This window comes from Aspergillus fijiensis (assembly GCF_003184825.1).
Source record: "Aspergillus fijiensis CBS 313.89 unplaced genomic scaffold BO72scaffold_13, whole genome shotgun sequence".
Taxonomy (NCBI): Eukaryota; Fungi; Ascomycota; class Eurotiomycetes; order Eurotiales; family Aspergillaceae; genus Aspergillus; species Aspergillus fijiensis.
The window spans coordinates 63,252-91,241 of NW_024468989.1; the positions used below are offsets into that span (position 1 = coordinate 63,252).

Sequence of the window (27,990 nt, forward strand, 5' to 3'; positions counted from 1 at the left end):
CGGTGTGGTGGAATTTTAGCCATCCCGGGAGCAATGCCGCCCGAGCCCTAGATTGATAGGGCGAGTAGCTTCCGACCCCAGCTGGAAGAACTCCTGGATGTCAGATCAATCCAAATACCCCAGTACAGTACCATCTATCCATTCCTTCTATGCATGTGTTCCACACGATTATAGACCTGTTGCGTGTACGCAATCGACACGACTATCCCAGATCGACGCCCGGCGATTGCCAGTCTCCCCAACAACAATCCACGGATAAGCATCAGAGATGAGAGCGCATCTCGCCCACTGAACTAGCCTGTCGAAATCATACATAGAGCAAATCAAGACACACGACTATACACCACCACCCCAACCAAGCCAGCCACCCCAACACCACAACTCACCACCCCCGCAACACAGCCGCCACCCTCGGAAACAACCGCAGCGCATTCCCCGCATGGATCTCCACCATCTCAGAAGCATTAAACCCGCCATTCGCCTGAATCTTCGGCAACGTCGCCGCGATCTGATCACTCGGGACGTACGGATCTGCAAGCACAAGCAATCAGCACGACCGTTCCCACCACACAAACACACACACACACACACGGGAACAAAAAAAGAAAGGGGCGGGGCGCATACAATCCGTCCCGGTCAGGATCCTCCCCGTCCCCAGAAAACTCTTCAGCGCCGCCAGCTGCACGGCGGACGTCGCCGACGCCGTCTCGAAGTAATACCCGGCCAGCTGGGCGAGCGAGTCGGCCACGCTCCGCCCGCCCATGAACTCCATCGAGGCGAGGCCGGCGATCCGCGGGGCGAGGTAGGGCATTGCGCCGCCGCCGTGCGCGAAGATCAGGGTCGCTCGCGGGAAGCGCGCGCGCTGGCCGGTCAGCAGCAGGTTTTCCATGGCGCGCACCGTGTCGAACGGGTATTCGGTGAGCGGGAGGGGGTGGCCCAGCGCGACGGCGGGGCAGGACGGCGCGGCCGGGTGCACGAACGCGGTGGCGTTGCGGGCGCTGAGGGCGGCGAAGATCGGGTCGAGACGGCGGTCGCCGAGATACATGGTGCCGTTGAAGTTAGTGTAGAGGCCGATGCCGGGGAAGTTGAGGGTGTCGAGGCAGAACTTGGCTGGTCAGTTGGGGGTGGTGAAAGGGGCGGGAGGGGAGGAGGTGTGGAGGGTGCCCTGTACCTCGAGCTCGGCGAGGGATTCGTTGATATGCGGCAACGGTAGGAGGCATAATGCCCCCAGTCGGGTGGGGTGCGTTTGCGTCCAGTTGTGCATTTGCAGGTTGATGCGTCGGGCGAGCTGGCTGGCGGCGGCGGCGTCATGGCGCAGAAAGGCAACGCCCGGGGCTGTGACACTGACGGTCGAGAAGTTGATGCCTCGTGCGTCCATGGTCGAGAGGTGGGAGTCCAGGGTCCAGTCGGGGACGGGGAAGTCGTCTACATATAAGGTGCCATTCTTGAGGGGGTAGCCGGCGGAGATCAGGGCTTCCTTCCAGACGGGCGGGATGACGTGGGAGTGCACGTCGATGATATAATCGGCCCCGAGAGTGCTATGGCTGTGGGCGTGGGCGTGGATGAGGGTTGTGGTGGCGAGGCCCAGCACGATGGCTCGGAGGGAAGGCATGTTGAGTCGAGTCGACTTGAGAACGGAACAGAAGTGAAGAAAGGATTTTTTTTCGACGGGAGAACTGGGGGATCGCTTCATATAGCGACGCGTCTGCGATAACTAGTCTCTCGCTAGCTAGGTAGTATTGTTCCGGTAGAAACCGGTGATGCGCCGGGGCCCTACGGAGGATAAGTTAGTATGGTATTATACTTCCCACAAGCTAAAATGACCGGGGAGCATCACTAACACCCTCCGTTGCATTGCCGGCTTAACTAGCTTGGACTAGTTTCAGGGCTACGGACCAGTTAGTGTGCGTTTAGAGCTATCTGGTACGGAGGTGTGTCCTAAAAGTTATTGAACCGCACTAATCTTCTTAGCTGAAATTTAGGTATTGACTTGTTGATATAAATTATCACAAGTTGTACTGCTTAGAAATAGCTTTATAATACTACCACTCAAATAAGTAGAGATTCTTTGATATATTCCAGGCTAGACTTAATCTAGTAGTAGTTACTATATTTAATCTTACAGATTATATCTTTTGAAGGAACTTTTATATTACTTATCTGGCTTTATAAGTTACCACTTTAGGCCATACTTATATGATATAAGAAATTATTACACCCGGTTTACATCGAGACAATTAGCGCAGTTCAATAAATTTTGGGACACACCTCCGTAGACTAGCTGCATAATCAGCTCATGCCACGCCCAGACATGGATGAGATCCTGTCAGCACTAACCTGCGATCCGGTTGAGACCGATGGAGGCCAAGGAATTGGCAATATCCAACCCTGGTCGTTCTTTGTTCGATCGCACACAACCTATTCCCCTATTAAAGTGCGGTGGTGATATAAGAGGTTCCCTTTTCCCAACCTACTAACCCGCAGAGACGATGAACATCCACACTCCCAGAAGATTTGCACCTATCGCCGTCTCCATGACTGAACGACCCAACGAGGTAACTCCATGGCTCCGACCAAGCTTTCATTAGTGACCCCATATTAACAGAAGGTCAGGACGCCAACCGCGGACCCTCCCTGGTTATCATCAACGCCACCTTCACCGCCATCGCCACGCTCATCGTCATCCTCCGCATCATCGCCCGTGCTTTCATCCTCAAGAAACCCGGCTTGGACGATGCAATGATCGTCGCTGCGACCATTCTCGCCATTCTGAACGTGGTCGTCTCAGGACTAGGTACAGTACCAGACCTCTCTTCCCCTTCAACATGACCCCAGCATCAGCTCACGACCCAGGCGTCACCCACGGCACCGGAAAACACACCTGGGCCCTCAACCCCAGCGACGCCGTGCCCGCCGCCAAAGTACGCCCCCCCACTCCCTTCCCAGCCTCTTCCCCAAGCAACCGATCATCAGACTAAACCCACAGCTCCGCTTCATCACGCACATAATCTACGTCCTGGCCAGCGGAAGCATCAAGATCTCCATCTCCCTACTCTACCTACGCCTCTTCCCGACGCTGCGCGGCCCCACCCTCGCCACCATTGGCTCAATCACCGCCATGACCACCGCGATCTTCCTCGCCACGATCTTCCAATGCTCCCCGCTCGACGCCGTGTACAACCCCCGGAAGTACGCGCACGCCGCGTGCCTCGACGCCGTGGCCTTCTGGTCCGCGACGGCGGCGCTGTACCTGCTCACCGACGTGTGGGTGCTGGTGCTCCCGGTTCCAACGATTCTAGGTATTCCTTGCCCCGGCCACTGCTCTCACCTGCCAGGTCGGTTCTGACTCGGTCATCAGGTCTCCAGGCCAGTCGCAGGAAGAGACTCGTCCTGACGGCGCTGCTTTCGCTCGGAGCATTGTGCGTGTCCCTCTCACCTTGTCTTACCTTACCTTACCTTACCTTACCATGACATGACGCTAAGAAGGGCAGTGCATGTATCGCCAGCATCGCGCGGATGGTCTACATCGTCCGGCTGTACCAGGGCGTCGACCAGAGCTGGCACAGCGTGGACGTCTCGATCTGGTCCGGGGTGGAGCTGGCGCTCGGGATCGTGGCGGCGAGTGTTCCGAGTCTGAGGCCGGTGCTGGACCAGCTGGCGCCGGGGCTGTTGTCGTCGGTGGGGCGGAGTCATCACTATGAGTCCGGGGGAGCGGATCAGAGGAGGATGGCTGGGCCGTTCCACGAGGATATCTCGCTGGTCCGGTTGACGGGGAAGGGAGGGGATGGGGATTATGGTTCGAGTGCTAGTATTCTGCGGGGGTCGTCGGGGGGGCAGTGTCTCTCGCAGGAGCGTAGATAGGTTTTTCTCGAGCTAGATTTTTTGAGGTTTGAAGGTCTTGGGAGCTTGGACGGCAATGGTAGGTGTGCTCAGCTGGGAGCGGACACAGTCAGAGCCGGAGATGTCTGCACCTCCGGATCCATTCGTTGGTCGATGAAATATGGATGCATCATCGAATAGTCGGTCAGAGAGAATGGAGCGTCTGGAACAGAATAGGCGAATGAGGGGTAGACGGCGAGGGAATAAGTGTCTGGTTGGACGACGCCATGCAGCTTACCATCCCTTGCAGGGATCCCGGGAGAGTTTGGGCGACCCCGTCATGCAGGGAATCGTGCTCCTCGTGCTGCTGGGTCAGTCGCGATAGACCATCGCTCGTTGCTTGTTGATGACAGACGGCCAGGGAAGCACTACTGGCCATTATTCCGCCTGAGATGCTTCTGCCAGTCATCCTGCTTCTACCAGTCATCCATGGTGGTGTTAATCAGTTGAACTGGCGCGATCGACGGTGGACGGGATTAGGGCTTTCCCGGTCAGCCACCCGCTCCCGAAGGTTCCCTCCCCACCGTGCAAGATTCCTTATCGAGACTCACAGGCAGACCGTCGCCTCACTGACCCATCAAACCCACCCTTGGTGGGCTCCCGGTTGATCCTTACGCCCAGAACGGTCTTGTCTCAGCTGTATCACGATCCATCCATCTCCATTGACAGATCGCCGCGCCAAGGGGTCGAGATCGGATGCACGCAGTGGCATCCTCTAAAGGTGGCAGGATCATATACCCTGTACAAGACGTGAAAACATACGAAGGTAGTCTGCCTACTGCCTCACCTGTCCTTCAGCACTGATCCCCTCTAAGGCGACAGCGCTGAGACCGGCAAGTCGGCTGGCTGGCTGGCGGTAGGCTGAAAATCGGCGCTCGGTCGGCGACAGATTTGGAGAGGTAGAGGTGGAGCCTTGCCTCGGCAGGCTAAGACATTTCTTCATTCTTAGGGCGAGGTCACGTTACTGGAGTGAGTGACCTCAAGCAACCAAGACCTTTCCACGGGAGATACACCCACCTTGCCTTAAATCTGAACGAGACCTCCGGCTGAATCTGCCGTTCGAGCAAGACCGAATTTTTCTCCATGTGTACGATCAAGAGTACAGTACTGTCTGTACCTGAGTCCGTCGATGGGCCAGTCGGCCAGCCCAACAAATGCCGAGTGGAGACAGAGCGGTGGGCCGCTGAGTCAGCCGGGTAAACTCCGCTCCGCGATCGGCTCTGGCCCCGCCGCATCCACCAAGTGAGGGCACCAGCAACGCTACGCCATTAAGAATGTGACCAAGACACCCACCTAGTAAGAACCCTGAATTCCCCGCCCCCGGAATTCGATAGTGCGTTTCAAGGCAGTCCAACTGCCAACATGACAGATGAAGTCACTTGGGCTCTTAGATCTCAAACCATCAACATCCGATGCCTCTGTCCCACGTCCAAATCCCAAATTCCAGCCACGCAGAATCTCCAACCATGATTGGCTCCCAGAGACAAAGCCACTGTGGACGAAAGTCAGCAGAAAACTTCTTCCCTCTCGGAACCAAACACCACTTTTCCCTCCCGAGACCAAAAACCAGTCGTGCGACAGAGTTCACCGACCCATGAGTCAATCCAGGGCGGAGAGGCACGAACGACAGCGGACTGGCTATCCACCAGCAGAAAATTCGACGAACCAGACAAACCAGCTCAGGCGCCAAAAGTTCGGCGGATGTGCCTGGACAAGCGTGCCAGGATCCAGCCCTCCCAGCCACCGCTAATGCAGGTGCTAATGCAAGGAACAAGGAACAGGGTTTTGCAGTTCCTGCCAAGCGTCGCGTCTCGCACGACGCATCTCCCTACGTAGCCCGGTAAATCGGCCTATCTTATCAGTCCAGTCCGGTGTGGCGGGTTGCGGGTTTTTCGGCCCTCCTTGCAGGACAGACCGTGGATGTGGATGGGGGATGTGATCCGTCACTGTGATCTGTGGTCGGGGATTTGGAGTGTGCATACGTAGAATTTTCTCTGCAGTGGAGACACAGCGATGTGATTGATTTTTCCTCTCTGTGTCTCAATGGATAGATAAAAGGGAGGTGCCCGAGAAATACCATGCATTTTCTCACGCTCTTCCTCTTGCTCCCCCCTCCCCCCCTTTAACTCTCCACTACCCACTACACACTACACACCCCAAAATGCACACCCCAAGACTAGCCCTGACCCTAGCCCTGGCCCTCGCCAGCGGCACCACCGCGACAAACCACACGGCCATGACCCGGGCCGTGACGGCGCTCACCACCCTGCAAACCTACTACAACCCGACGACGGGAATCTGGAACACGTGCGGCTGGTGGAACGGGGCCAACTGCCTGACCACGCTGGCCAACCTAGCCACCAAGAACAGCACCGTCAACGCCACCATCGCCACCGAGGTCATCGAAAACACCTTCCGGGTGGCCACGAACACGAACCCGTACCCGGCGCGCGGGATCGACGCCGACTACACGGCGGCGAACGGTACCGCGTACACGATCCCCGGCCAGCCGACGGGGGCGGCCAACGCCTCGCTGTGGCTGGACGGGAGCTACGACGACGACATGTGGTGGGGGATGGCGTGGGTGGCTGCGTACGACGTGACGGGGGAGCCGGATTATCTGGAGCTGGCGGAGGGGGTGTTCTACCATCTTGTACGTTCCCCTTTTTGCATCCCCATCTCACTACGGGGTGTCGTGTCGTGCCATTCTCCCTTCGATTGAAATGGGGCTGTGTTGAACACTCATGCTAATATGCGATGACGATAGAGCCGCGCCTGGCCCTCGCTCTGCGGCAACGGCGGCCTGGACTCGGACTACACGCACGTGTACGTGGGCGCGATCAGCAACGAGCTGTTCCTGGCGCTGGGCGCCTCGCTGGCCAACCGCGTCGCGACCAACAGCAGCCGGGCCTACTACCTGGACTGGGCGAAGCGGCAATGGGCGTGGTTTGAGGGCAGCGGGCTGATCAACGCGGACCACACGATCAACGACGGGCTGACGGGGGCGTGCACCAACAACGGGATGACGGTGTGGTCGTACAACCAGGGCGTGATCCTGGGGGGATTGGTGGAGCTGCACCATGCCACGGGCAGCCACGCCTCCAACTCCACGTACCTGACTGCCGCGGCCCGGATCGCGCAGGGGGCGATCGCGGCGCTGGCCGACGAGGACGACGTCATCCATGAATCGTGCGAGCCGGACAGCTGCGACTCGAACGAGACGCAGTTCAAGGGGATCTTTATCCGGAATCTCAAGGTGTTGCAGGGCGTCGCGCCGAATGAGACCTACGCCCGAGTCATCAATGCGTCGGCGGCGAGTCTGTGGGCGAATGATCGTACTGAGGCGACGGGGTTCGGGGTCGATTGGTCGGGCCCCGTCGATGCGGCGACGGTCAATGCCTCGACGCAGAGTTCGGCGCTGGATGCGCTGGTCGCGGCGATTTGGTAGATGGACCCCCCCACCCCTGGTGGGTTGGTTCGTGCATTTGGGTTGGTTGCATTTATAGATTAGAATAGACTTTGGATGTTGGATTGCGGAGTGCATTGTATATACTTGCATAAAAGCATGCGTTATTCGGCACTATACTACACTTCAAGATGCTTAGCTTGAGTTCCTGTAGATGTACAAGATATCTACACCCTCAGGAGCCTGATATCCGGCATGATCGCGACCAGCGGCGCTGCCTGTGGGACTCGATAGCGAGGTAGCGGGGCCGCGTTGAACCCCATCGGAGTGGAAATTCTCAATTGGATACTGTCAGGCTGACGAGCATCTCTTCCAAGTGCAGTGTAGCTTGACACATAGGTACAGACATGAACTATGCAGTATACCCTGTTGCCTCAGCCCTCTTGAGTGGGAACAACCAAAAGTGCGAGTACCGTGGCTGTCCAACCGAAACAGTGGCCCTATACTCTGACGCTTCTCGCTGGTAACCCCCTTTCCTTGGTCTTAGGCACTACTCGTTCGACTTTGGTCCTCGTTCTTCCGGAGATTCTGCCAGCCTGCCTGGAGGACGTCCCTACATCCAATGCTCATCCCGTACTGATGCGAAGATACACTCTCTATTTCTTAGCTAGAGGATCCAACATGGGCTCCACTTCTGTGGAAAGGAGCGGGACAAGGTCGAAGAACATAGTATACTGTATATATAAACTCAAATATAGGACCAATGTATTTACAGCACCAACCCCATGTTGCTGCCATTTTTCACGATCAGTGCAAGAAGAATCAATGGGCAATAAGTCTACACCCTCAGACAACCCACTAAACATCCTCCGCATGCACAACCTCTTCGCCCTTCCCCTTCCCCTCCCGCCCAGCCTTCCCCCCCTCGACTCCACCGCCCACCCGTGGAACCGCCCCCGGCCCGTCGAAAATCACCGCGATCTCCTCCAGCGAATACCCCTTGGTCTCCGGGTACCAGAAATACGCCGTGACGCCGAACACCACCAGCACCGCGATGAACACAATATAGTAGCGCCACTCGATCGCATCCAGCGCAATGGGGTTGACGAAGGTATTGAAGAACATGGCCACGATGGTGGCGCACCACGTCACCGTCAGGCCGCGGGAGCGGAGGCGGTACGGCCAGATCTCGCAGGGGTAGGCGGTCAGAAAGGGGGTTCTTCGCCATCACCGGTTAGCACAGTGCAAGCTTGAAGGGGTTAGGTAGGAGGAAGGCAAACTTACAAGGCAATGCAGTAGCCCGCGAAGAACACAAACAAAAACGGAATGACGGCGGCGCCCGTCGCGGAGTCCCCGGTCGACTTGAACGAGCCCGACAGCGCAGTCACCAGCACATAGCTGACCAGCATGATGCCCGCCGAGGCCAGGAACAGCGGTCGGCGACCCAGTCGGTCGATCAGGTACGCGCCCAGCGCGGCGCAGCCCAGGTCCCACATCTGCAGACACGCCGAGATCAGCGTCTGGTCGCGCACGCGGGTCACGCCCACCGAGGTCAGAATCAACGACAGATAGTACGAGACCACGCCGTTGCCGGACCACTGCGCGAAGAACCCCAAGCTGACGGAGATCATCAGCCGCCACCGGTTCCCCGGCGTTTGCACCATCTCCGCGTAGCTGCCGCTGCTGTGGGCTTCCTGTTCCGCGCGGATGGTGGCTCGGATGGTTTCGAACTCGTACTTCACGAGCGGGGAGGAGTCGTCCCCTGCCGCATGGTACTGGGCCAGGATCTTGCGGGCCTCCTCGTCGCGACCCACGGACAACAGCCAGCGTGGGCTCTCGGGCGCCCAGAGGAACCCCGGCAGGCCGACCACGGGCACCAGGGCCTGCAGGACCGAGGGCAGCCGCCAGGACCACGAGGAGGGGTAGGTGCGCGAGGCGAAGACGACCCATGCGGCGACCGTGCCACCGACGTACCATCCGGACATGAACAACGAGTTGAGGATGCCACGGTGCGTCGGGTAGGCGATCTCATTGATCAGCAAGGGGACCGAGTTGCCAAACATCGCCGAGGCGAAGCCCAGGAACAGCCGAGCCAGCATGAAAGCCACGGGGTTGGGGGCGGCCGTCTGCAACGCAGTGCCGAGAGCGAGAAAGACATACCCCACGTACACGCCGGGCTTGCGTCCGTACTTGTTGGCAATCCACGAGGCCGTCGGGTATCCGACACCACAGCCCAGCCAGTAGATGGCATTCAGCCACCCCAGCTTGGCACCGGTGGGATTGTTCATGAAGCTCTTCCACTGATCCAGAGCCTCAAGACCGTTCATGAGGGATCCGTCAAATCCGTTGGCAGAGGAGAACATAACCAGAGAGAGAATAATGAGGTTGAGGCGCAGGAGATGGCCTTGTCGATACCAGGGACGATCGCCAGCTGGCAGGACTGCAGCAAGCTCATCCCCTGCAGTAGGCTTTTCGCGGATGTCTTCTTTGCTCGAGCCCATCTTGACAAAGATTCTAGATGAAAAAGTGGTTGAAACCAAGAAATGCTAGACCAGCCACGAGGGAATGCAGAGGTTTTATCCCGACTAAGAGTCCCTACTGTTCCGATCGGATGGTTCATTTCACGCCTTGCTCAGCCGGGGTAAGACTTTTTTCGTATGGAAGCAGAGTATGATGCAAGCGAGGTAAAACCTGTTCCCATCGTGGGCAGACTCCGACCTTTTCCTTGTGGCTGAAAACGCGGAGAAATGATACGAGCAGCCAATGGAAGCCTAATCCGTGCGCTCGTCAACCCATACACTCGGCCATCAGCTTGTCACCCGGATATGCAGCAATACCCGGGGTAAAAACAGGAGGAGACGTGGAGAATTGTTGGGGAGGGTTTGGGGGGGTCGGGCCACGCGGGAGGAGCGGAGAAACGGAGAAAAGGAGAAACGGCGAAAAAGGCGAAACTGCGGACGATGGAGCCACTGGGTTGATGACACTGACAACCAATCATGACGGAATTTCGGTATACCGTCTGGTGTACTCCGGAGTACAATCAAAGCTTGGGATCCACTTCCATGCTCACTCTGCAAGTTACTCATCGGCGAAGGTGTTGGGGTCAATTGTCGTCGCTGGGGTTGGGTTCTCGTTAATTTCTGCGAACATATACATAATCGCTCGCATTCAGCGATGCAGGTAATTCAAAGCCTTTTCCCTTCTCCTTGAATCTTTCTCATTGCGTCCTGGACATACCATCAACATGCCGTTCTTTGAACCACCTCCCCCCGAGACGAACAGCGCCTTCGCCCAGATTGCAAATGCAGATCTGGAAGTACTGTTAAAACAGCTCACACTGGACGAAAAGGTCGCACTACTGACGGGTAGGTCCAGCACCAGAAGGTCAATCGCATCGCTAACGCACAGCTCTCGCAGGCGACGACTTCTGGCACACGGTCGCCATTCCCCGCCTCGGAATCCCATCGATTCGACTGTCTGATGGCCCGAACGGCGTCCGCGGCACGCGCTTCTTCGGCAGCGTCCCGGCAGCCTGCCTACCGTGCGGAACCGCTCTAGGAGCCACATTCGATAGGGATCTAGCCGAGGAGGTGGGTGGTCTGCTGGCGGATGAGGCCAAAGCCAAAGGCGCCCACGTCATCCTTGGCCCAACCATCAACATCCAACGCGGGCCCTTGGGCGGGCGAGGGTTTGAGTCGTACTCCGAAGACCCTCTTCTCTCGGGCATAATGGCTGGCCATTACTGCAAGGGACTGCAGCAGAAGAACATCAGTGCCACCCTCAAGCACTTTGTATGTAACGACCAGGAGCACGAGCGCATGGCCGTCAACTCGATTGTCACAGACCGGGCCATGCGGGAGATTTATCTCCTCCCTTTCATGCTTGCAATCGGGGTGGAGAAACCAGACGCGATCATGACGGCCTACAACAAAGTCAACGGTATCCACGCCTCCGAGAGTCCAAACCTCCTCCAAGACATTTTGCGGGGCGAATGGGGCTGGGACGGGCTGCTGATGAGTGACTGGTAAGCCCACTTCCTCGTACCATGCGAACCATAACTAAAAGCAGACAGGTTCGGTACCTACAGCACATCCGAGGCCGTCCAGGCGGGCCTGGATCTGGAAATGCCGGGTCCCTCCAGATGGCGTGGCAGTGCTCTTACCCACGCAATCACCGCCAACAAAGTTTCCACGGCCACGCTAGACGCTCGCGTGCGAGCTGTTTTGACGCTTATACAGAAAGCCAGCAGATCCGGGATCCCTGAGCATGCACCAGAACAACAGCTCAACCGCGAGGAAGATAGACAGCTTCTGAGAAAGATCACGGCAGAGGCAATTGTCTTGCTCAAGAACGAGAACAGCATCCTTCCGTTGAACAAACACAAGAAGATCGCTGTTATCGGTCCCAATTCGAAGATTGCGACCTATTGCGGCGGTGGTAGTGCTGCGCTGAACCCATATGAGGCTATTTCACCGTTTGAGGGCATCACACATGTAGCTCAAGCTGACGTCGAGTTTGCACAAGGCGTGTACGGTCATCAGATGCTGCCCTTGCTCGGCAAGCGGCTACAGACCAGGGATGGCCAAATGGGTTTCACCCTAAGGATCTTCAACGACCCACCAACCGTTCTCACCAGGCAGCCACTAGAAGTCAGACACGAGACGGACGCCCAGGTCTTCTTTCTGGACTACAACCATCCCGAACTGCAATCAGTGTGGTATGCTGAAGCCGAAGGCGACTTCATCCCTGAAGAGTCTGGACTGTATGACTTCGGTCTCTGCGTCCGTGGCACCGGAAAGCTCTACGTGGACGGAAATCTGCTGGTGAATAACGCCGACGTACAGCGACCGGGGCCCAGCTTCCTCGGAAGCGGCACAATGGAGGAAACTGGCACGCTAGACCTTGTAGCCGGCAGATCCTACAGGGTTCAGGTGCAATGGGGATGCGCCAAGACTGCAAAATTCAAGATTCCCGGCGTGGTAGACTTTGGACATGGCGGGTTTCGATTCGGTGCATGCAAGCAGCTGTCCCCTCAGGAAGGAATTGAGCAGGCAGTGGAGCTAGCTGCCAGTGTAGACCAGGTGATCCTCGTGGCCGGGTTGAGCGCTGAGTGGGAATCAGAGGGCGAGGATCGAACCAGCATGAGCTTACCACCGCACACCGACGAACTGATCTCACGGGTACTCGAGGCGAATCCCGACACAGTCGTTGTCGTGCAAAGCGGAACACCAGTTGGGATGCCATGGATTGACAAAGCCAAGGCTGTTTTGCATGCATGGTATGGGGGTAACGAGACGGGCAATGGTCTGGCCGATGTCATTTTCGGTGACGTGAACCCGGTAAGCTCACGCATCTCATTGTATTTCATTTTAAGGACCGCGACTAACAAGATCATCACACAGTCCGGTAAACTTCCTTTGACCTTCCCCCGCCGTCTGAAAGACAACCCCACATACTTCAACTTCCGCTCCGAAGGCGGCCGAGTCCTTTATGGAGAGGACGTGTACGTCGGATACAGATTCTATGACGAAGCGGAGATCGAGCCGTTGTTTCCTTTCGGACATGGTCTTTCTTACACCACCTTCGTACTGTCAGACCTGTGCCTGGAGCAGAATGCAGATAACAACGTCCATGTACGCTGCAAGGTGCGCAACACCGGCACAAAGGCTGGCGCAGAAGTGATCCAGGTGTATGTGGCTCCAGTGCAAGCTCCACTCAAGCGTCCTCAGAAGGAACTCAAGGAGTTCCGGAAGATCCATTTGGAACCTGATGCAGAGGAGGCAGTCACAATCCCGCTTGATCTGGTACGCGCAACCAGCTTCTGGGACGAGAAGGCCAGCGCTTGGTGTAGTCACAGTGGTACATATCGGATTCTGGTTGGCACCAGTAGCCGGGGACATTTTCTGGAGGCTTCCGTGGACGTGGAAGAGACGACATTTTGGTCTGGAGTTTGAGAGAAGCTAGTGCAAGTAAAACAAACATCAATTCATGTTGGGCGAATACGATCTGTATCGACCCAGGCCTGTAAATTCATCGTATTCACACTTTCACTGGTGTCAAGCCGAGACAGTATCTCGGTAGCGAGACGGATGTACTCTGCCGCTCTTTCTGCTTCAGGCTCGCCGGCCTGGAACGGGCAATTCAACATGACGGAGGCGATATCCCGCACTTTGTAGGCTAGATGAAGACCGTTGATTTCCAGGTTGAGTTCCGGAACATTGTAGAGCAGAAAGAAAAGCTGACGACAAAGCTCCTCCCTTGTCTGCCAGAGCATTCTTGTGTCTGCAAGGGATGTGTTCAAGCCCGGGCTATCGGCTGCTGACAGACCTTGCGCCGCCTGCGAAGCCTCTAATTGGTCAAGGAGCAGGCTCTGCAGCCAGAGATGAGTAACGTGGATGTTGACACGCATGGACTCAAACGACGACCGTAGCAGAGCAGAGAATTCATCCGAAGCCAGATCCTGGAGGGAGTTGCCCGATACTTCCCAGAGCCGCAGCGATGGTGGCACATCGTGCAGCAAATTCTGCATACACTGTAGCCGGTCCCGCAGGTATGCCAACCGGACATCAGTGTCTTGGGCTCGAACACAAGCGCAAGGTTCGGCTAGGCCGTTCTTCGGATGAGGGCTGCGGATGGCAGCCCAGAAGACGCGTGAGTGAATATTGAATCCGGTGGTCAGACATGATGTCGGGACAGGCGGCATCAGCACCTCGTGCTCGAAGATAAACTCGTCGTCAACCTCGAGGGGCATCAGATCGTCGGGGTTGATTAGTTGGAGCTGAACAGGATCTAGATACGAGAGCCGCTCGCCGAGCATATTCTGCAATTGCGAATGGCTAGTGAAAGCAGATAACTTTAGACAGTGTACAATTTAGCGGCAATGTGGAAGTCGAACTTACACAAACCCATAAAACACCAACCAGAAGCCCTTCTTCCGCAATTGCGTCTCAATGGAATTGAGCCCGTCGTAAGCCGAGATAGAATGGAGATTCAGAAGACGAGCGAACTGCATCGACTCCACATCCAGCATCCGGGCGCGATTATGGTCTCCCAGCTGCAGAAAGGCAGCGAAGAGCAGGAAGGAGGCGGCAAACTTCTGGAAATTGATCTCGTCAAAATAGTAGGACGTCCTCAAGCCCAGGTTCTTCTCGTAGCAGAAGCGAACCATCTCGCGGCGCGTGGCAAAGCGCAAGGGAGGGTCGTGCGATCGGTACGACCGGAACTTGCTGGGCATCGTCGCGACAACCACTGCGGCAATGGCGACGGTCAAGGCAAGGAACCCAGTGTCTTCCTCGTGTCGGCCTCGGCGCAGGCATTCTTGGAAAGAGGGGCGGTGAACGATGGGAACGAGGGGGTAGACGTGGTCCAGATAATCTTGCATGATGCGGTGGAAGAGAGTTTCCTCGCACAGATCGTCCGCGGCGCAGATGCCTGCCTTGCGATGGCTGTCATTCGCTGGCGGGGGCTGTTGTACCACGGCCTGGACCACACTGATTTGGGACCTGCTGAGTGTTACCTCGAGATCTACCATTCATTGGAAGAGACCGAACATACCGTTTTTTCGGGCCTCTGGTTTTACAGGGGGCGAGAAAGGTGCAAGGCCGATTCAATCGCTCGCAGCGCGCGCATCGTGAATTTGGTGTTCCAGATGGAGAGTCTGGGAGCTGACATTTGACCTTGCGCTTCCGGCAGAGATCGCAAGCTTGTGTGGAAATGTCAATGCGCTGAGAATGGGGCCGGAGAGGGGGCATCGTGATGCATTTTGTGTAGACGATGGACTGGTTCAAGCGAAGAAGCTGGGGAACACAAAAGTACTGAAGATCCCGAGGGAAGACCGAGCCGAGACGAAGGTCGGTACGGCGACAGCTTCCTTATCGCGACCGATAATAGTCACGTGTGTCTTATGTGGGGGACGTTTCTGCCACCGCCTAGACCTACCACTTTCCGGCCTGCTTTTTTGGACACTATTTGTGGTCAAAATCCGAATTTCCCTCGCGAGGTTGCGAGCGTTCTGCCGGGGGGAGCGGTGAGCATAGCGGTGTAGAGTGCAGGCCAAACCTACCACTTTCCAGCTCCAGTTTTTGGGGGCTGTTTGTGGTCAAAATCCGAATTCCCCTCGTTCTGCTGACTAAAGCGGTGAATCTGGCGGTGTAGCCAGATCTAAGCTGGGCCGCTAGTGCATCTGTAGTCGTATGCCTCAGGCTGCAGTTCCCTAGGGTACCATGTCACACCCGCGACTCTAAGACATGCCTGATGCGCCGTACAGTGCCAATTGCCCACCACCTATACACTCACATCCCAAAGTATAGATCTACTATCCCAATCTGTATCTGTACAGCCAGTGCTTCCAGCTGCTCTAGGCATAAACTCAGACCCCGAAACCACTGTCCAGCGTCATAATTCCCGCACACCTTCACCATCGGACCCATACAATCGGATACCCCGGAAGCCCCGGAAATGTCACCTCAGCATCGCATGCCTCTCTTATCGTCAAGCTATCGACACAGCCACGTTCCTTCTACAAGGCATGGATCGACACGGCATTGGGCTGTTCCAGAGCCATTGTCACCCTCCGACGCCGGACTCGCGCAATGTCGATCACGACATTTCCCCGGACCGCGTTACGTACAGAAAACTCCACATGGCTCGCTTCCCCGCAACCCCAGTTGTCAAAGTCATACGACGGAGCGGCCATGACGCGCCGACTTTCCCCAGATCCCATCCCCGATGTAACCTTACGTCGTTGCCCAGGCCGAGGGCCGAGGGCGAGTCGCAGTTTGTCCGAACCTGGGGTTGTCGACGTAACTATAGCATCTGGAGAGGTCTAGACTACGCACTTCGGAAATTGCAAACAGAACACATGTCATTCAAATCAAGTCTCCTAACGCCTTTATGCCATGGAATAGTGATATCATGATGCGACCGCGGTCATGCAAACAACGCTCGCTAGATGAAAGCCCTTCGGATAGCAGAATTCCAGCTGCTAAGACTCAAGACATGATGCATCGCGGGTAGTAAAACATTAAACTATAAGTGGGAGAATGCGATCAACGAGATCCGTCGTCATTGGTATGCATCGCATCGTCAACGAGAAGGTCGTGTCGTGTCGTAAGAAAGAGAACACCAGGTCGCATGTTTAGCTGTCGGTGTTGGCGCAAGTGAAGCTGTTGCTGTTCGCGTCGTCGTGGATGGCGGTGCCCGAGGCGTAGAGACCCAGGACACACAGGATCAGACCGAACAGAGCAATGCCAATGTTGAGCACGGTGAGGGCAATCTTCTTGGGGCTGGAGAGCCACTGGCCCCAGTTGAGGTGGAGCCAGTAGACACCGCTGAGACCGTAACTGAACCAACTAGCGAAGAGGGCGCTCTGCAAATCGATTAGTGTTGTACTGGACGATGCTTACGCGAGGAACTTACAATCAAACCGTTCAGGTCACTGAAGACGGGAATAGCCTCGGCAATGATCCAGGCAACGACCCAGCAGGAAAGGCCAAGGCCGATCCAGATGGAAACCGAGCGCCAGCCGCGGCTGTGAATGAGATCGGACTTGTGGCAGGTGCGGAAGTAGATGTACTTCAGACCGATGTGACCGTTGACAACACCAGCACCAACAATCTAACCAGGAATTAGTTCATGTCCGTCTAGGTAGAGAACAGGCGACTTACGGTAGGAATGGCAATGCCATAGGCGATCTTCTTCAAGAGGGGACCGGCGGAGCTCAGGGCGGGAGACTGGACGTCCTTGCCGACGTAGTAGTAGACCACAATGGCCGCGGTGGTGTACAAGCAGATCTCAAAGCCCTGAAGCATGAACAGCGACTTCTTGAAGTCCTTGGGCTTCTCCATCTCAGCAATCAAGCCGAAGAAGGCGACGTGGGCACAGTAGGCGAAGACGATGTTCGAGACGGCGCTGAAGGCCTTGTAAAGAGAAGTGTCGACAGTGGCTTCGATGATACGACCGGGGTGGTCCTGGACGCCGACTCCAATCATGGTGATCATGACGGCGCTGAAGATACTCAGGAAAGCTGGGCCACCAGTCAGCGAATGATCCAGAGCGGAACGATCAGGAAGACTCACAGAAGAAAGAGATCCAGGTCATGCCCTTCATGGTGCGGGGAACCGACAGAGCCATGGAGATGACCATACCGATCACGCTGAAAACAATCGAGCAGGTACCGTGGTCGGTGATGGTGTTCATCATGACACGGAAGGTCAAAAGATGGCTGCCCATGACGAAGATGCAGAAGAGGAACTGGCCCAGGCCGAACAGCTCACGGCCGAAGGGGCCCAGCAGGATTTCGCCGGCATCAGCCAGGTTCTGGATGTGGGGGTAGCGCTCGCGGAAGAGACCGATGTTGTAGCCGGTGTACGTGGCGAGGATACCAAGACCGACAATAAGAATAATAGCACTAGATGAGCAACCGGTCAGTGAGCGTCCCGTGCGATCGACCTTCGACCAACTTACGGGACGAGACCCAGAGCAGCCACGGCTGCGGGCAGAGAGAGCACACCCAGGGAGACAGACTCGCAAATCATGACTGGAAAAGTGGTTAGTGGGAGCAAGTCAGTCTCATTGATAGGAGCTCTTACGCAAGCCGCATTGCCTATAGACGACGTTAGCATGAATGAAGAGCGCGGAGTGAGCTGCAGTTGAGACGTACCACCACTTCAAGGTCTTGTACTTGATTTCGGCCAACTCCTCATTACCGAAGGCATCAGCCTCCTCGAAGCCAGGCTTGTAGCTGGTTTCAAGGTCGACGGAAGCATCCTTCTTCTCGTCGATGCGGTCGGTAGCGTAGGGTGGAGGGGAACCGTGGACAGTGTCCATTGTGTTGGTGAATATGGGGGTGTGTGGGTTGGTGTGTGGGAGTATTGAAGGATAGAGAAGCAGCGACGGAACCGGTAAAGGGTGACTAAGGTCGGGAGGAAGTGTCCGGGATGCTGCAGACAATGGTGGATGGATGAATAGAGACAGAAATGGAGGAAACCAGCAGGGGAAGGAGAGGGTTATAAAGAAGATTCCGGAAAAACACAGCTGGGGCCAGATGAAGTTCGGTAGAGGAGGGAATGGTTTGACATGCCGAAGACCTGGGGAAAGAAGATGGGGAATTGGCAAGTATGGAACTCGAGCCAGGCACACAGTGGGCACACGGTGGACACACAGTGGACACACACACGAGCAATCGGCCCGGCGCCGAGACAAGCAATCGCCGCAACTGCAGCAGATCTGGAGGAAAATTTGTGAACGGAATTGGTCACCAAGCCGATCATCGGCCAGTGCGGACCAATGAGACGCATTACCGCCTCGGGGGCGGAGGCGGGTTCCATGGGAGAGAGTTCGGGCGGTGCACTGCAATTGCTACTGCCAGCATGCAAGAACCAGCCGCGGCGGAAATGGCTAGAGCTGCAGTGCACTGCAGTGGAAGCTTTTCTCGCCCGGAGTTGGCCTGCAGGGCCGGCTTTCTGTCTGTCTGCCTACCACTGGCCAACGCTGGCCAACGCTGGCCAGACTCTCCGTCGATTTGCAATCCAATCGTTGAGCCCGAACCATCGGCACTGTCGCTTAGTTGCTCCTCTTTCCTCGTGGTTCCCCATCTGGATTCCACCATTGCTCGTCCAACTACGAATAACAATTGCTCATCGGGACAGGTCAGACTGGCTCACATATCTAAGGTTGTTTTATTTGCCGGTCGGGATCTATTTCTGCCCCGGGGATCCCCGAGGTGGTGGGCAATGGGCACTATGACATGCAGGTCATGTGATGTGTCCGCCCTTGCATCGTCCACCTTACTTCTCTTCATATCACACTGAGTAAGACACAACATGCTGCGGACTCCGATGGACGCCGGACGCACGTCTCACACGGTGCCAATCATTTCCTAGGGTGTCTGCAACGAGTGTGCGCCCCCGTCTCCCTGGAATAGGCAATTTGCACGGGCTGCCCCCCGGTGCCAGAGGCGAAGGTGCAAATTGAGTCGGTGGCGCCGCGAGGGCAGGCGGAAGGATTGGCTGGCGGTCTAGCGGCAAAATGCTTATTTTTTGTACGTAATTTGGTGGCCGTTAGCGGCTGATACCACTCCGTAGGGTTACATTCACCGGTCGCCCCATCAAGACCGCCCGCCAAGCTTCGAGTCGGGTGGGTGTTCCACTGCGGTGCGCTGCTTATCTTGTTGGAAATTCCACCACCAGTGACTGGTTGGGCTGTACGTAAAGCAAAGCCGGAGGCCATTGAGACACTACTTATTCTCTATCTAATCTCTCCCTATCTACAGGAGGGCATCCTGAGGCGCAGTGAATCCCCGGTGAGTCTCAGACATGCTTGGCAGGCCTCAAAATAAGCATCACGCTACAAGGAGACAAAGTTGCCGATGATGAGGTGGCTCGTCTTAAATCCCGTAGCCAAAAGGCCAGGCCAGCCACTCATGCCCATTGGTCGGGAAGCCCCGGCATTGGGCTTAGACTTTGCACGCGGGCTGTTTGCAGCTCCGGGGCTATGAATAATCCGGCCGATTCCTCTTGCAGAGAGCACATCCTATGGGCAAGTGTCACAGGTATAGTGCCCCGTGGTATCAACAACATGAGCCTTGGACAATCTTCAAGGTTCTATACTCAGCTGCAAGAGAGATAGCATAAATTCAATTGGTCACTCGATCACTCAATCCCATGATCAAGATGCCCAAATGAGTACTCGAGTGTTGTCTTTGAATAGTCCTCAACCGAGATATATATCTACCCGCAGAGTCACCAATGCAAAATATAGTGTGCATTACGAGCGTAATATTGTTAGAATTAGTACTTGCTCAAGAGGGAAGTTTGATACCTCGAGATTCGCTGAAATTATGAAAGAAGGAGGAATTCTCCACAAATTCGTAGTTCTTACTTACTCCCAGTTCTTCTTAGAATCATGTGACCTCGCTGAAGCGAGGCGTTACACGCACACGCCGATATAGAGACCACAAACCTAATGCACAGACAATCTAACTACTCCATCTCAGTCCTCGAACGTCCTTTCTGATGCATCCACTTCATACAGTAAATCGGACTATCTCGCCACTCAAACAGCACCGTCAACCCCACACCAAACACCAGCGAGCCTTAAACTACTCAGACTTGACTAGCGCACCCAACCAACCCCGGAACAAGTAAAGCAAAACAAACCCAAGCAAGCACTAGTCCACACCCTGCGTGCAAAATCTAGATCCTGAGTCACCATGATAGCATCCCTGCATCATGGCATGGCATGGCCATAGCCTAGCCCCTCGACCCCTCGACCCCACCTGCAGCCGTGGCAGCCTGAGGCATAGACCGGGGTAAACGTCAGGCAGACAGGCAGGCCAGCAATTACCCCGCCAAGCCCAACGCAGCGCGGCAACCGCCACGCCACGCCACGGGATCGAGTCATAGCTGAGCTGAGCTGGCCGGCAGCAACACTTCCTCCAACCCATCCCAATTTACCACCTCCCACCTCCCACCTCACACCTCACAACCACACCACAAACCCCACAAACACAATGAGCACCCCAAAACAAGCAGTCGTCTGCGTCTTGTAAGTCCGCCCATATTGACCATAACGAACCTCCCTCCCTCCCCCCCACCTGGCACTGACCACTGAATCTCTGCCCATACCAGCTGCGGCTCCCGCTCCGGCACCTCCCCCGCCCACCTCGAAGCCGCGCGGGCCCTGGCGCACCAATTCCACGCCCACAACGTCCAACTAGTCTACGGCGGCGGCACCGTCGGGATCATGGGCGAACTGTCGAAGACGCTGGTGTCGCTGTCAGGCCCGAAAGCCGTGCACGGGATTATCCCGCGGGCGCTGGTCGAGGTCGAAGAAGGATACAAGACTCCCACCCCCACCTCCACTCCTACTCCCGGGAATGGGGCTGCCTCCGGCGGAGCAGGCAAAGCGCCCGAGCGCGTGGGCGGGGGCGACACGATGGAGGAGACGGAGTACGGGCAGGTGACGGTGGTGGCGGACATGCATACGCGGAAGCGGCTGATGGCGCAGAAAGTGTTGGAGGGGGGGCCGGGGTCCGGGTTCGTGGCGCTGGCGGGCGGGTTCGGGACGATGGAGGAGCTGATGGAGGTGACGACGTGGAATCAGTTGGGGATCCACAAGGCCGGGGTGGTCCTGCTGAATATCAACGGGTACTGGGATGGCGTGCTGCAGTGGGTGCAGGCGGCCGTGCAGCAGGGGTTCGTGAGTCGCGAGAATGCGGGGATTCTGGCCGAGGCAACCCGCGCGGAGGACGTGCTGCGCATGTTGCGCGAGTATCGCATCAGTAGTGATCGGATGGCGTTGGATTGGGGGCAGGAGTAGACGTCCTTTCGGGAAAGGGGTACGGCGGGATGCAGTGGGGGGTAGAATCGCATTATAGACTAAGGTATATATCATTAAAATGCTAGGCCAATGGAGCGGATTCCTATTTCACTTGTCTTCAAGATTGGCGCGACACGAAGCCCGATACAGCCTGAGAAGAGATACAATGCTCAGAGGAAGATATACTCCGTAGGTAGCTGAAGTACGGAGTACTGACTAGTGCCGCAGGTCAATCTGCAGCAGGCGGAAAATGAGGAGGCTGGACCAACCGGGTTAGTCTGACAGTGACCGTCAGAGTGGCTGTCACTAACCGATCGCACTAATCGACCCCGCAGTCCCTGATCTCAACTCCCTATTTCTATTTTCTATATATCCATCCACTGGCCCCTTATTCTGCACCACCAAAATGCAACCATCTCCATCTCCACCCCATTCCACGGACCCCCCAGAAAATGGCAACAGCCCAGATCCCCCAGCTGTGGGCCACCGCCCTCGCGCGCTACGAGAAAATCACCCACAGCCCGCTGGACCCCCACGCCTGGCGGGACCTAACCACCGTCGACAGGCTGTGGGGCGCCATCGAGGCCGAAAACCAAACCTTCCAGGAGTTCCGCCGCCAGCGCGCCGGCCTGTGCGCGGCCCTGAGCCAGGCGCTGCGGCCCATCGAGCTGGTCGGAGATCTGGCGGCCAGCGCCGCGGGAATGTTCTTCGCGCCCAGCTCGTTGGTGTTTGGGGCCGTGCGGTACCTGGTCGACGCCGCGAGGGGGGTATCGGCGAAATATGATGCCATTGTGGAGTTGATGGTGACTTTGCAGGTGGGTCTTGTCATGCTTTGCTTTGCTCCGCTGGTCAGGGGCGTGCTCCTCTGGTTATAGGACATGCTGAACTGACTTGCCCCATGCACAGGACTTCACCACCCGTTTAGCAGTCTACGCACAGCAACAGATCTCCCTACCGCTGCAAGAGAAAATCACCACTATCCTGACCACACTCTTGGAAGTGTTCGCGATCTCGCGCCAGCAAATCCGCCTCGGACGACTGCGGAGTTTCGGGAAGAACGTGCTGCTCGGCAACGACGACGGGAAAGCGGCGATCGCCAAGCTGGCGCAGCTGGTCGACGGCGAACGGAACCTGGTGGGCGCGGAGACACTCACCGAGGTCAAGGGGGCGGAGGTGGTCATCGACCGCGTCGACGTCCACGTCCTCGAGCTCGCGCGGCGCATCGACGACCTCAACCGTCTGCAGGAGCACGCGGCCGCCGAAAAGGAGGCCGACTCCGTCCCCGAAAGGAACCACCGCGACAAGGACAAGGTCAAGAGCGTGCTGCAGCCCGCCACCAGCGCCGACGACCGGTACAGCATGATCGCGCGGGCGCGGGTCCCGCAGACGGGCGACTGGGTGCGCGAGGAGCCCGAGTTCCGCGAGTGGCTGCGCCGCGACAAGCCCCTCCTGTGGGTGACGGGGACGCCCGGCGCGGGCAAGTCGTACCTGGCGGCCAGCGTCATCGCCTATTTGCGGGAATTGTATCCGCAGAACGTCCAGCATCCCTCGCATGTCTCCGTCGCGTATTACTTCTTCAAGGACGACAACGTGAAGACGCGCTCGTGCCACCAGGCTCTGCGCGACGTCGCCTTCAAGATCGCGCAGAATGACCCCGCCTATGCGAATTTCGTCGCGGGTCGGGTGGACTCGCCGGAGGATATCGGAAGTCTGTCGAGTCTGTGGCAGCAGCTGTTCGTGGAGTACTTTATCGCGCACGAGACCGGAGACAGCCAGGCGTACATCGTGCTGGACGCGCTGGACGAGGCGTTCGCGGAGGAGCGACAGGAGCTGTTTCAGCTGGCGGGCGATATTCAGCCGGGGGGACGGCTGCAGCTGCTTCTACTGGGGAGGCCGCATATAGCCCAGGAGATGGACGAGCTGATGGAGCAGCTGGCCGTGCCGACGATCTACATCTCAGACGTGAACAACTCGGACGACATCGTCCAATACATCCAGAGCAGCATCGCCAAGTCGGTGTACCTGCGACGCGCCTCCAAGGCGCTTCAGACTGAGATTGTGCGGCGAGTGTCCAGCGGCGCCCAGGGCATGGTATGTACGGAGACTCAAATGAACTTGATACTAGACTAATATGGTGCAGTTCCTCTGGGTCGACTTCATGCTCAAAGAGCTACTGAAAAAGCGCGACGAGGCACGAATGCGAAAAGCACTGGAAGAGGCACCGCGCGGCCTGTCCGAGATGATCCGGCACGTCCTGAAGAGCTACTCCGAGAGCCTACGGGATGCACCACAATACGCCGAAGATCTGAACGAGATGCTGGCCTGGATCGTGTGCGCCCACTGGCCGCTGAAGCTGCAGCAGCTGGAAAGCATCATTCAGTGGCGGTCGCCAGAGGGCGAGGGGTGGATCTGGCTGGAGGGGTATCTCCGGCGGGAGTACGCCTCCCTATTCTCGCTGATCCGGGAGGATGGACTGAGCACGGCGGATTTGCAACGGGCGAACATCGGACGAGCCGATTGGGAGGTCGACACCCTGGTGGATGACGGCTTCGACGACACAGACAACCCGTCGGACTTTGACTCGGACCCGGCGACTACGGAGGTGACCTTGAACCACGCCTCGCTGGGAGACTTCTTCCGCAACGAGGCCGAGGGGCCTGTTTCGGCGGACGACGGGCCCCTCGTGGGGATCGACTACCACGCGGCGAAGGTGCTGGTGTTCAAACGGTACTTCGAAATCGTCGCCTGCGAAGAGGACTCCCCCAAGCAAGAGATCGCGCAGGTGCTCCGCGTGTACGCTGCCGGGTCGATCGTGTCAGCCTTGCAGGACATCGAGATCGACAAATGCAGCGCAGAAGATAAGGGCATGATCGGTCTGAGCATCGCGCGCCTGCTGTCCGTCCGTCCCATCCTCGAAGCATACGTCAAACACAGAAGCGACGTGTCGTACCCAGGCGAGCACCTAAAACTCTTCATGAAGTGGCTCAGTGATCCAGACGTGCAGGCCTCGCTGCCCCCGACCGAGAAAGCCTGGTTCGAGGAGTCCACCGCCTCAGGCGACGTGGGGATCTACCTGCTGACGGCGAAGTTCATCGCCGAGCAATGGCTGCAGACTGGGTTCTGGCTGGCCGGGCCCTGCTGCCGCTACATCATGGAATACATCAAACTCAGCCAGGACGCACCCCCCTTCCCGGACAGCCCCGTAGAGGCCGTGCTCTCCGCGGCGGAGTGGTGCGGATTGGCGCCGGACCAACTCTGGCACCGCCGACTGGCAACCGCACTGCGCGATCTCGGGTTCCTCGACGAATGCATCCCCCGCTTCCAGCGCGCCGTGGACCTGGACCCATCCCCGAACCTACAGACCCTCCTCGCGCGAGCCGGGATGGCGAAAGCGTACCTCAAAATGGGGCAGTTCGCGCAAGCCATCGAGCAGGACCGCCTGTGCGTGGCGGAGCTGAACCCGCACCGCCAACCCGACCAACCCGATCTACAAGCGCACGCGTCGTACGAGCGGCTCGGCCAGAGCTACACCGCGCTCGGCGAGGTCGAGTCCGCGGTGGCCATGTACAGGGCTGGTCTGGCGACGGCCGGATTCTGCAACACGTGTCTCTGCGCGATGCTGGAGCAGCTCCACGCGCAGAGCCGCCACGAGGAGATCATCGCCCTGCTCAAGAGCCTCGACCGGCCCGCCCTCGGCCAAAAGCCCGCCTTCTCCTCCTCCACCACCACCACCACCCCCTCAATCCTCACGCAAAGCATCCTGACAAACCCAGACTGGTACGACGACTTCATCGACCGCGTCACCGCCGCCGCCGCCAGCACCAAACAAATCCCCTTCCTCATCGACGCGTACACCACAGCCGTCGCGACGGCGCACAAGCAACGCAAGGCCGTCGCAAAAGCGAGCCTGGAATTCTGCCTGGGGATGCTGTGGCAGACGCACGGGCGCGACGGGGACCGCGCGGCCGCCCTCTGGGAACGACTGATCGCCACGTACCGCGGCAGTCGGGCGGAGGGCGAGATGGTCTCGGTGCTGGAGATGGCGGCGGGGGCGCTGGCGACGCACTACCTGATCAAGGCGATGGAGGTGGGAGTCGACTCGGAGCAGGGCCGGCGGTACGGGGTGTTGCTGGAGCTGTTGGCGCGGGGGAAGGCGGTTGCGTCGCATGGGGAGGGCTGGGATGCGTCGCGTGCGGATGCTCGGGACGTTGTGGATGCGCAGCGCCCGAACAAGGTCTTCGTGACCACGTCGCCCGTGGGACTGATCCTGGGGAGTTATTATCGGCTGTCGGGGCGGGAGGCGGACGCGATAGCGTGCTATAAGGCGCAGGTGCAGGCGGCGCTGCGGCTGGTGGAGGATGAGAGGGCTGGCATGGCGATGGTGGGGTATACGCGGCTGAGTAGTGTTTTTGCGGCGCTCGGAGAGGACGAGGAGGCGCTGGCGATGTGGTATCAGGATCATTTGATGTATGAGCTGACGGGGGGGGATGATGATGAGGACGAAGGTGATGGTGAAGCTGAAGCTGGATCTGATGCTGCTGACGACCCCGAGGACTCGAAAAGTCCCACCTTCTTCACGTGCGACGGCTGCAGCACCTCCGTGGAGATCGACGGCAACTATATCTGCCGGTACTGCCACGATGTGCTGTTCTGCCCGGGGTGTATGCAACGACTCGAGGCAGGGACGCTGGGAGTGAGGGTGTGCAGTGCGCAGCATGCGTGGGCGTTTGTGGCGCGGCGGCCAGAGGCGGTGCGGCGACGGGGGAAGGAGCAGCGCGGGATGCTGTGGTTGCGGGGGGAGTGGGTGGAGGGGGGGGTGTGGAAGGCGGAGTTGCGGCGGCGGTGGGGGTTGTAGAGAAGCTTTATATCAGTTCAGTAGATTGGTGGTATGCTTGAGATCGATTTGGGCAGGTAGAGCAGCATTAGCCAGTAGACTCAACGTTTATGCTATCAATAGTATCAAGATCCAACAAAACCTAACACAGCCCCAGCAATCCAATCCACCCACCCTACCTCCAAACACAACATCCTAATGTACTGTAAGCCCTACCTCTAGACATAGCATACACCACCAGCACCAACCCCCAACCGCAGCCCCAGTCCAAATCTCAATCCCCCCCTACCTCCCCCCCCTCAAACACCCCCTCAAACGCCAAGTCCCTCAAAACCAACTCCTCAAAACCGCAACACCCTGCAACACCGCCCCCATCCCCACAACCACCGCATTTTCCTTGATACCATGCCGGAGATACCACGCCGAGCTAGCCCAGAGCATGGCGTTAGTGATCAGCGCGATCGCCTTGTTAGTCGGGTCGCGGAGGGCGAGGGGGTTGCGGGCCCATTGGTAGTGCAGGAGGCCTATCAGTATCCACCATACGTTAGTATCAGTATTAATATCGAGATCGATATCGGCAATCAAGGGTTAAAAGGATCTTGGTGTTGTGTTGTATTGTGTTGTTGCGCTCGTCATGGCCATGTGGGGGATGGTTTCGTGATAGGGAAGGTGGTGACGAACCCGTCGTGAAGAAGAAGGCGCTTCCCTGTGCAGTGCATATCCGTTTCATTAGCATCGGTTGCTTGGTATTGATTGGGGTATTGGTTGAGGTGGACAATGGTGCTGGTGCTGGGCAACGTACCTGGAACCAGCCGACAATGCCCAGCGCCCAGGGCTTGGAGTTGCTGATGATCGTGTAGGCCGGGTCGGCGGTCCATTGTTTGCCTCCTAGCTTTAGCATGCATTGTTGTTAGTATTTGGATTTGCGGACGGATAGGGTTGCAGAGCAGAGCAATTGGCCATAGCCAACAGTTGTGGTAAGAAGGGAGGTGCAGCGTACCGTATGGCCGATGGACAGGGCGATGAAAGACAGCGCGGAGGCTTGCAGGGTGCGGCTGGGGACGGCTGGAGCGGGGGTGGTCATTGTGTCTGTATCTTCGATTCGCAAGGATTAGGTATTAGATGGAGTGAAAGTGTTGAGAGCGGTTGAATTGAGCAATCAAATGGTTGATTGAAGGGACAGTGAGTGAGTGTAGGTTACATGAATCTAAGGAGAGCCAGACCGTACGCTGGCTAAGTACGCCGGCGGGCACTTCCTCCTGCGGGGTTTGTGTTTCGTCGACGTCAGAGCATCCGTTCCCGGACCCGTACCACCCGGCTGCGGATAAGCTGTAAGTAAACAGCCAGCCCGGAACGGTTAGACCGCGTAGCCCGTCCGGTTTGTCGCCGATGCCGTCGCCGTCGGTCACCGAGGGTTCTTCGACACTCGGTATAAGATCGATTCTCTGGTAGTAATTGAGCGGACTCTACCTAGGCTAGCTCTGTAATCTTCAGGTGTTCTTGGATCGATCGACAAGATACAGTCATGTTTGATTGTGTAAAAATAGCGCTG

The 27,990-nt window shown here is 57.3% G+C and overlaps 12 protein-coding genes across 12 annotated transcripts; 5 read left to right on the top strand and 7 right to left on the bottom strand.

Moving 5' to 3' along the window:
• Positions 1-382: 382 nt before the first annotated feature.
• On the bottom strand, positions 383-1,612 carry BO72DRAFT_466900 (amidohydrolase family protein; the record flags this gene model as incomplete). Its single annotated transcript, XM_040946803.1, has 3 exons — positions 383-531; positions 625-1,105; positions 1,172-1,612. 3 exons carry the CDS (start codon positions 1,610-1,612, stop codon positions 383-385), a joined length of 1,071 nt encoding a protein of 356 aa, XP_040803316.1.
• Positions 1,613-2,496: 884 nt separating this feature from the next.
• Positions 2,497-3,781, top strand: BO72DRAFT_484519 (uncharacterized protein; the record flags this gene model as incomplete). Its single annotated transcript, XM_040947855.1, has 6 exons — positions 2,497-2,555; positions 2,614-2,794; positions 2,854-2,921; positions 2,987-3,299; positions 3,359-3,419; positions 3,492-3,781. Coding segments are annotated over exons 1-6 (933 nt in total), but the record flags the coding sequence as incomplete, so codon positions are not given.
• A 49-nt stretch (positions 3,782-3,830) lies between these two features.
• On the bottom strand, positions 3,831-4,491 carry BO72DRAFT_446139 (uncharacterized protein). The gene is made up of 2 exons (XM_040944226.1): positions 4,437-4,491; positions 3,831-4,369 (listed from the first exon to the last, which is right to left on the bottom strand). The coding sequence occupies exon 2, from the start codon at positions 4,286-4,288 to the stop codon at positions 4,025-4,027; it is 264 nt and encodes an 87-aa protein (XP_040803318.1). The 5' UTR covers positions 4,289-4,369; positions 4,437-4,491; the 3' UTR covers positions 3,831-4,024.
• A 1,508-nt stretch (positions 4,492-5,999) lies between these two features.
• BO72DRAFT_424836 (putative glycosyl hydrolase) lies at positions 6,000-7,327 on the top strand (the record flags this gene model as incomplete). The annotated part of the gene is made up of 2 exons (XM_040942890.1): positions 6,000-6,532; positions 6,647-7,327. The coding sequence occupies exons 1-2, from the start codon at positions 6,041-6,043 to the stop codon at positions 7,325-7,327; spliced, it is 1,173 nt and encodes a 390-aa protein (XP_040803319.1). The 5' UTR covers positions 6,000-6,040.
• An 816-nt stretch (positions 7,328-8,143) lies between these two features.
• Positions 8,144-9,786, bottom strand: BO72DRAFT_466903 (general substrate transporter; the record flags this gene model as incomplete). Its single annotated transcript, XM_040946804.1, has 3 exons — positions 8,144-8,182; positions 8,237-8,504; positions 8,570-9,786. The coding sequence occupies 3 exons, from the start codon at positions 9,784-9,786 to the stop codon at positions 8,144-8,146; spliced, it is 1,524 nt and encodes a 507-aa protein (XP_040803320.1).
• Positions 9,787-10,524: 738 nt separating this feature from the next.
• On the top strand, positions 10,525-13,239 carry BO72DRAFT_484522 (beta-glucosidase H; the record flags this gene model as incomplete). Its single annotated transcript, XM_040947856.1, has 4 exons — positions 10,525-10,650; positions 10,703-11,309; positions 11,358-12,624; positions 12,688-13,239. Exons 1-4 carry the CDS (start codon positions 10,530-10,532, stop codon positions 13,237-13,239), a joined length of 2,547 nt encoding a protein of 848 aa, XP_040803321.1. The 5' UTR covers positions 10,525-10,529.
• A 32-nt stretch (positions 13,240-13,271) lies between these two features.
• On the bottom strand, positions 13,272-15,036 carry BO72DRAFT_494178 (Zn(II)2Cys6 transcription factor; the record flags this gene model as incomplete). Its single annotated transcript, XM_040948439.1, has 3 exons — positions 13,272-14,121; positions 14,185-14,787; positions 14,840-15,036. The coding sequence occupies 3 exons, from the start codon at positions 15,034-15,036 to the stop codon at positions 13,272-13,274; spliced, it is 1,650 nt and encodes a 549-aa protein (XP_040803322.1).
• A 1,275-nt stretch (positions 15,037-16,311) lies between these two features.
• Positions 16,312-18,257, bottom strand: BO72DRAFT_41179 (neutral amino acid permease). Its single transcript, XM_040942468.1, has 7 exons — positions 17,946-18,257; positions 17,875-17,888; positions 17,750-17,822; positions 17,362-17,693; positions 16,951-17,309; positions 16,703-16,900; positions 16,312-16,652 (listed from the first exon to the last, which is right to left on the bottom strand). The coding sequence occupies exons 1-7, from the start codon at positions 18,110-18,112 to the stop codon at positions 16,422-16,424; spliced, it is 1,374 nt and encodes a 457-aa protein (XP_040803323.1). The 5' UTR covers positions 18,113-18,257; the 3' UTR covers positions 16,312-16,421.
• A 2,004-nt stretch (positions 18,258-20,261) lies between these two features.
• BO72DRAFT_446144 (uncharacterized protein) lies at positions 20,262-20,851 on the bottom strand. The gene has a single exon (XM_040944227.1). The coding sequence runs from the start codon at positions 20,684-20,686 to the stop codon at positions 20,513-20,515; it is 174 nt and encodes a 57-aa protein (XP_040803324.1). The 5' UTR covers positions 20,687-20,851; the 3' UTR covers positions 20,262-20,512.
• BO72DRAFT_446145 (LOG family protein) lies at positions 20,719-21,715 on the top strand. The gene is made up of 2 exons (XM_040944228.1): positions 20,719-20,830; positions 20,914-21,715. Exons 1-2 carry the CDS (start codon positions 20,796-20,798, stop codon positions 21,602-21,604), a joined length of 726 nt encoding a protein of 241 aa, XP_040803325.1. The 5' UTR covers positions 20,719-20,795; the 3' UTR covers positions 21,605-21,715.
• Positions 21,716-21,964: 249 nt separating this feature from the next.
• On the top strand, positions 21,965-26,459 carry BO72DRAFT_424853 (NACHT and TPR domain protein; the record flags this gene model as incomplete). Its single annotated transcript, XM_040942891.1, has 3 exons — positions 21,965-22,419; positions 22,511-23,695; positions 23,745-26,459. The coding sequence occupies exons 1-3, from the start codon at positions 22,057-22,059 to the stop codon at positions 26,457-26,459; spliced, it is 4,263 nt and encodes a 1,420-aa protein (XP_040803326.1). The 5' UTR covers positions 21,965-22,056.
• Positions 26,460-26,765: 306 nt separating this feature from the next.
• Positions 26,766-27,951, bottom strand: BO72DRAFT_525990 (uncharacterized protein; the record flags this gene model as incomplete). The annotated part of the gene is made up of 4 exons (XM_040949995.1): positions 27,439-27,951; positions 27,241-27,330; positions 27,120-27,144; positions 26,766-26,962 (listed from the first exon to the last, which is right to left on the bottom strand). Exons 1-4 carry the CDS (start codon positions 27,520-27,522, stop codon positions 26,766-26,768), a joined length of 396 nt encoding a protein of 131 aa, XP_040803327.1. The 5' UTR covers positions 27,523-27,951.
• Between the last annotated feature and the right edge of the window lie 39 nt (positions 27,952-27,990).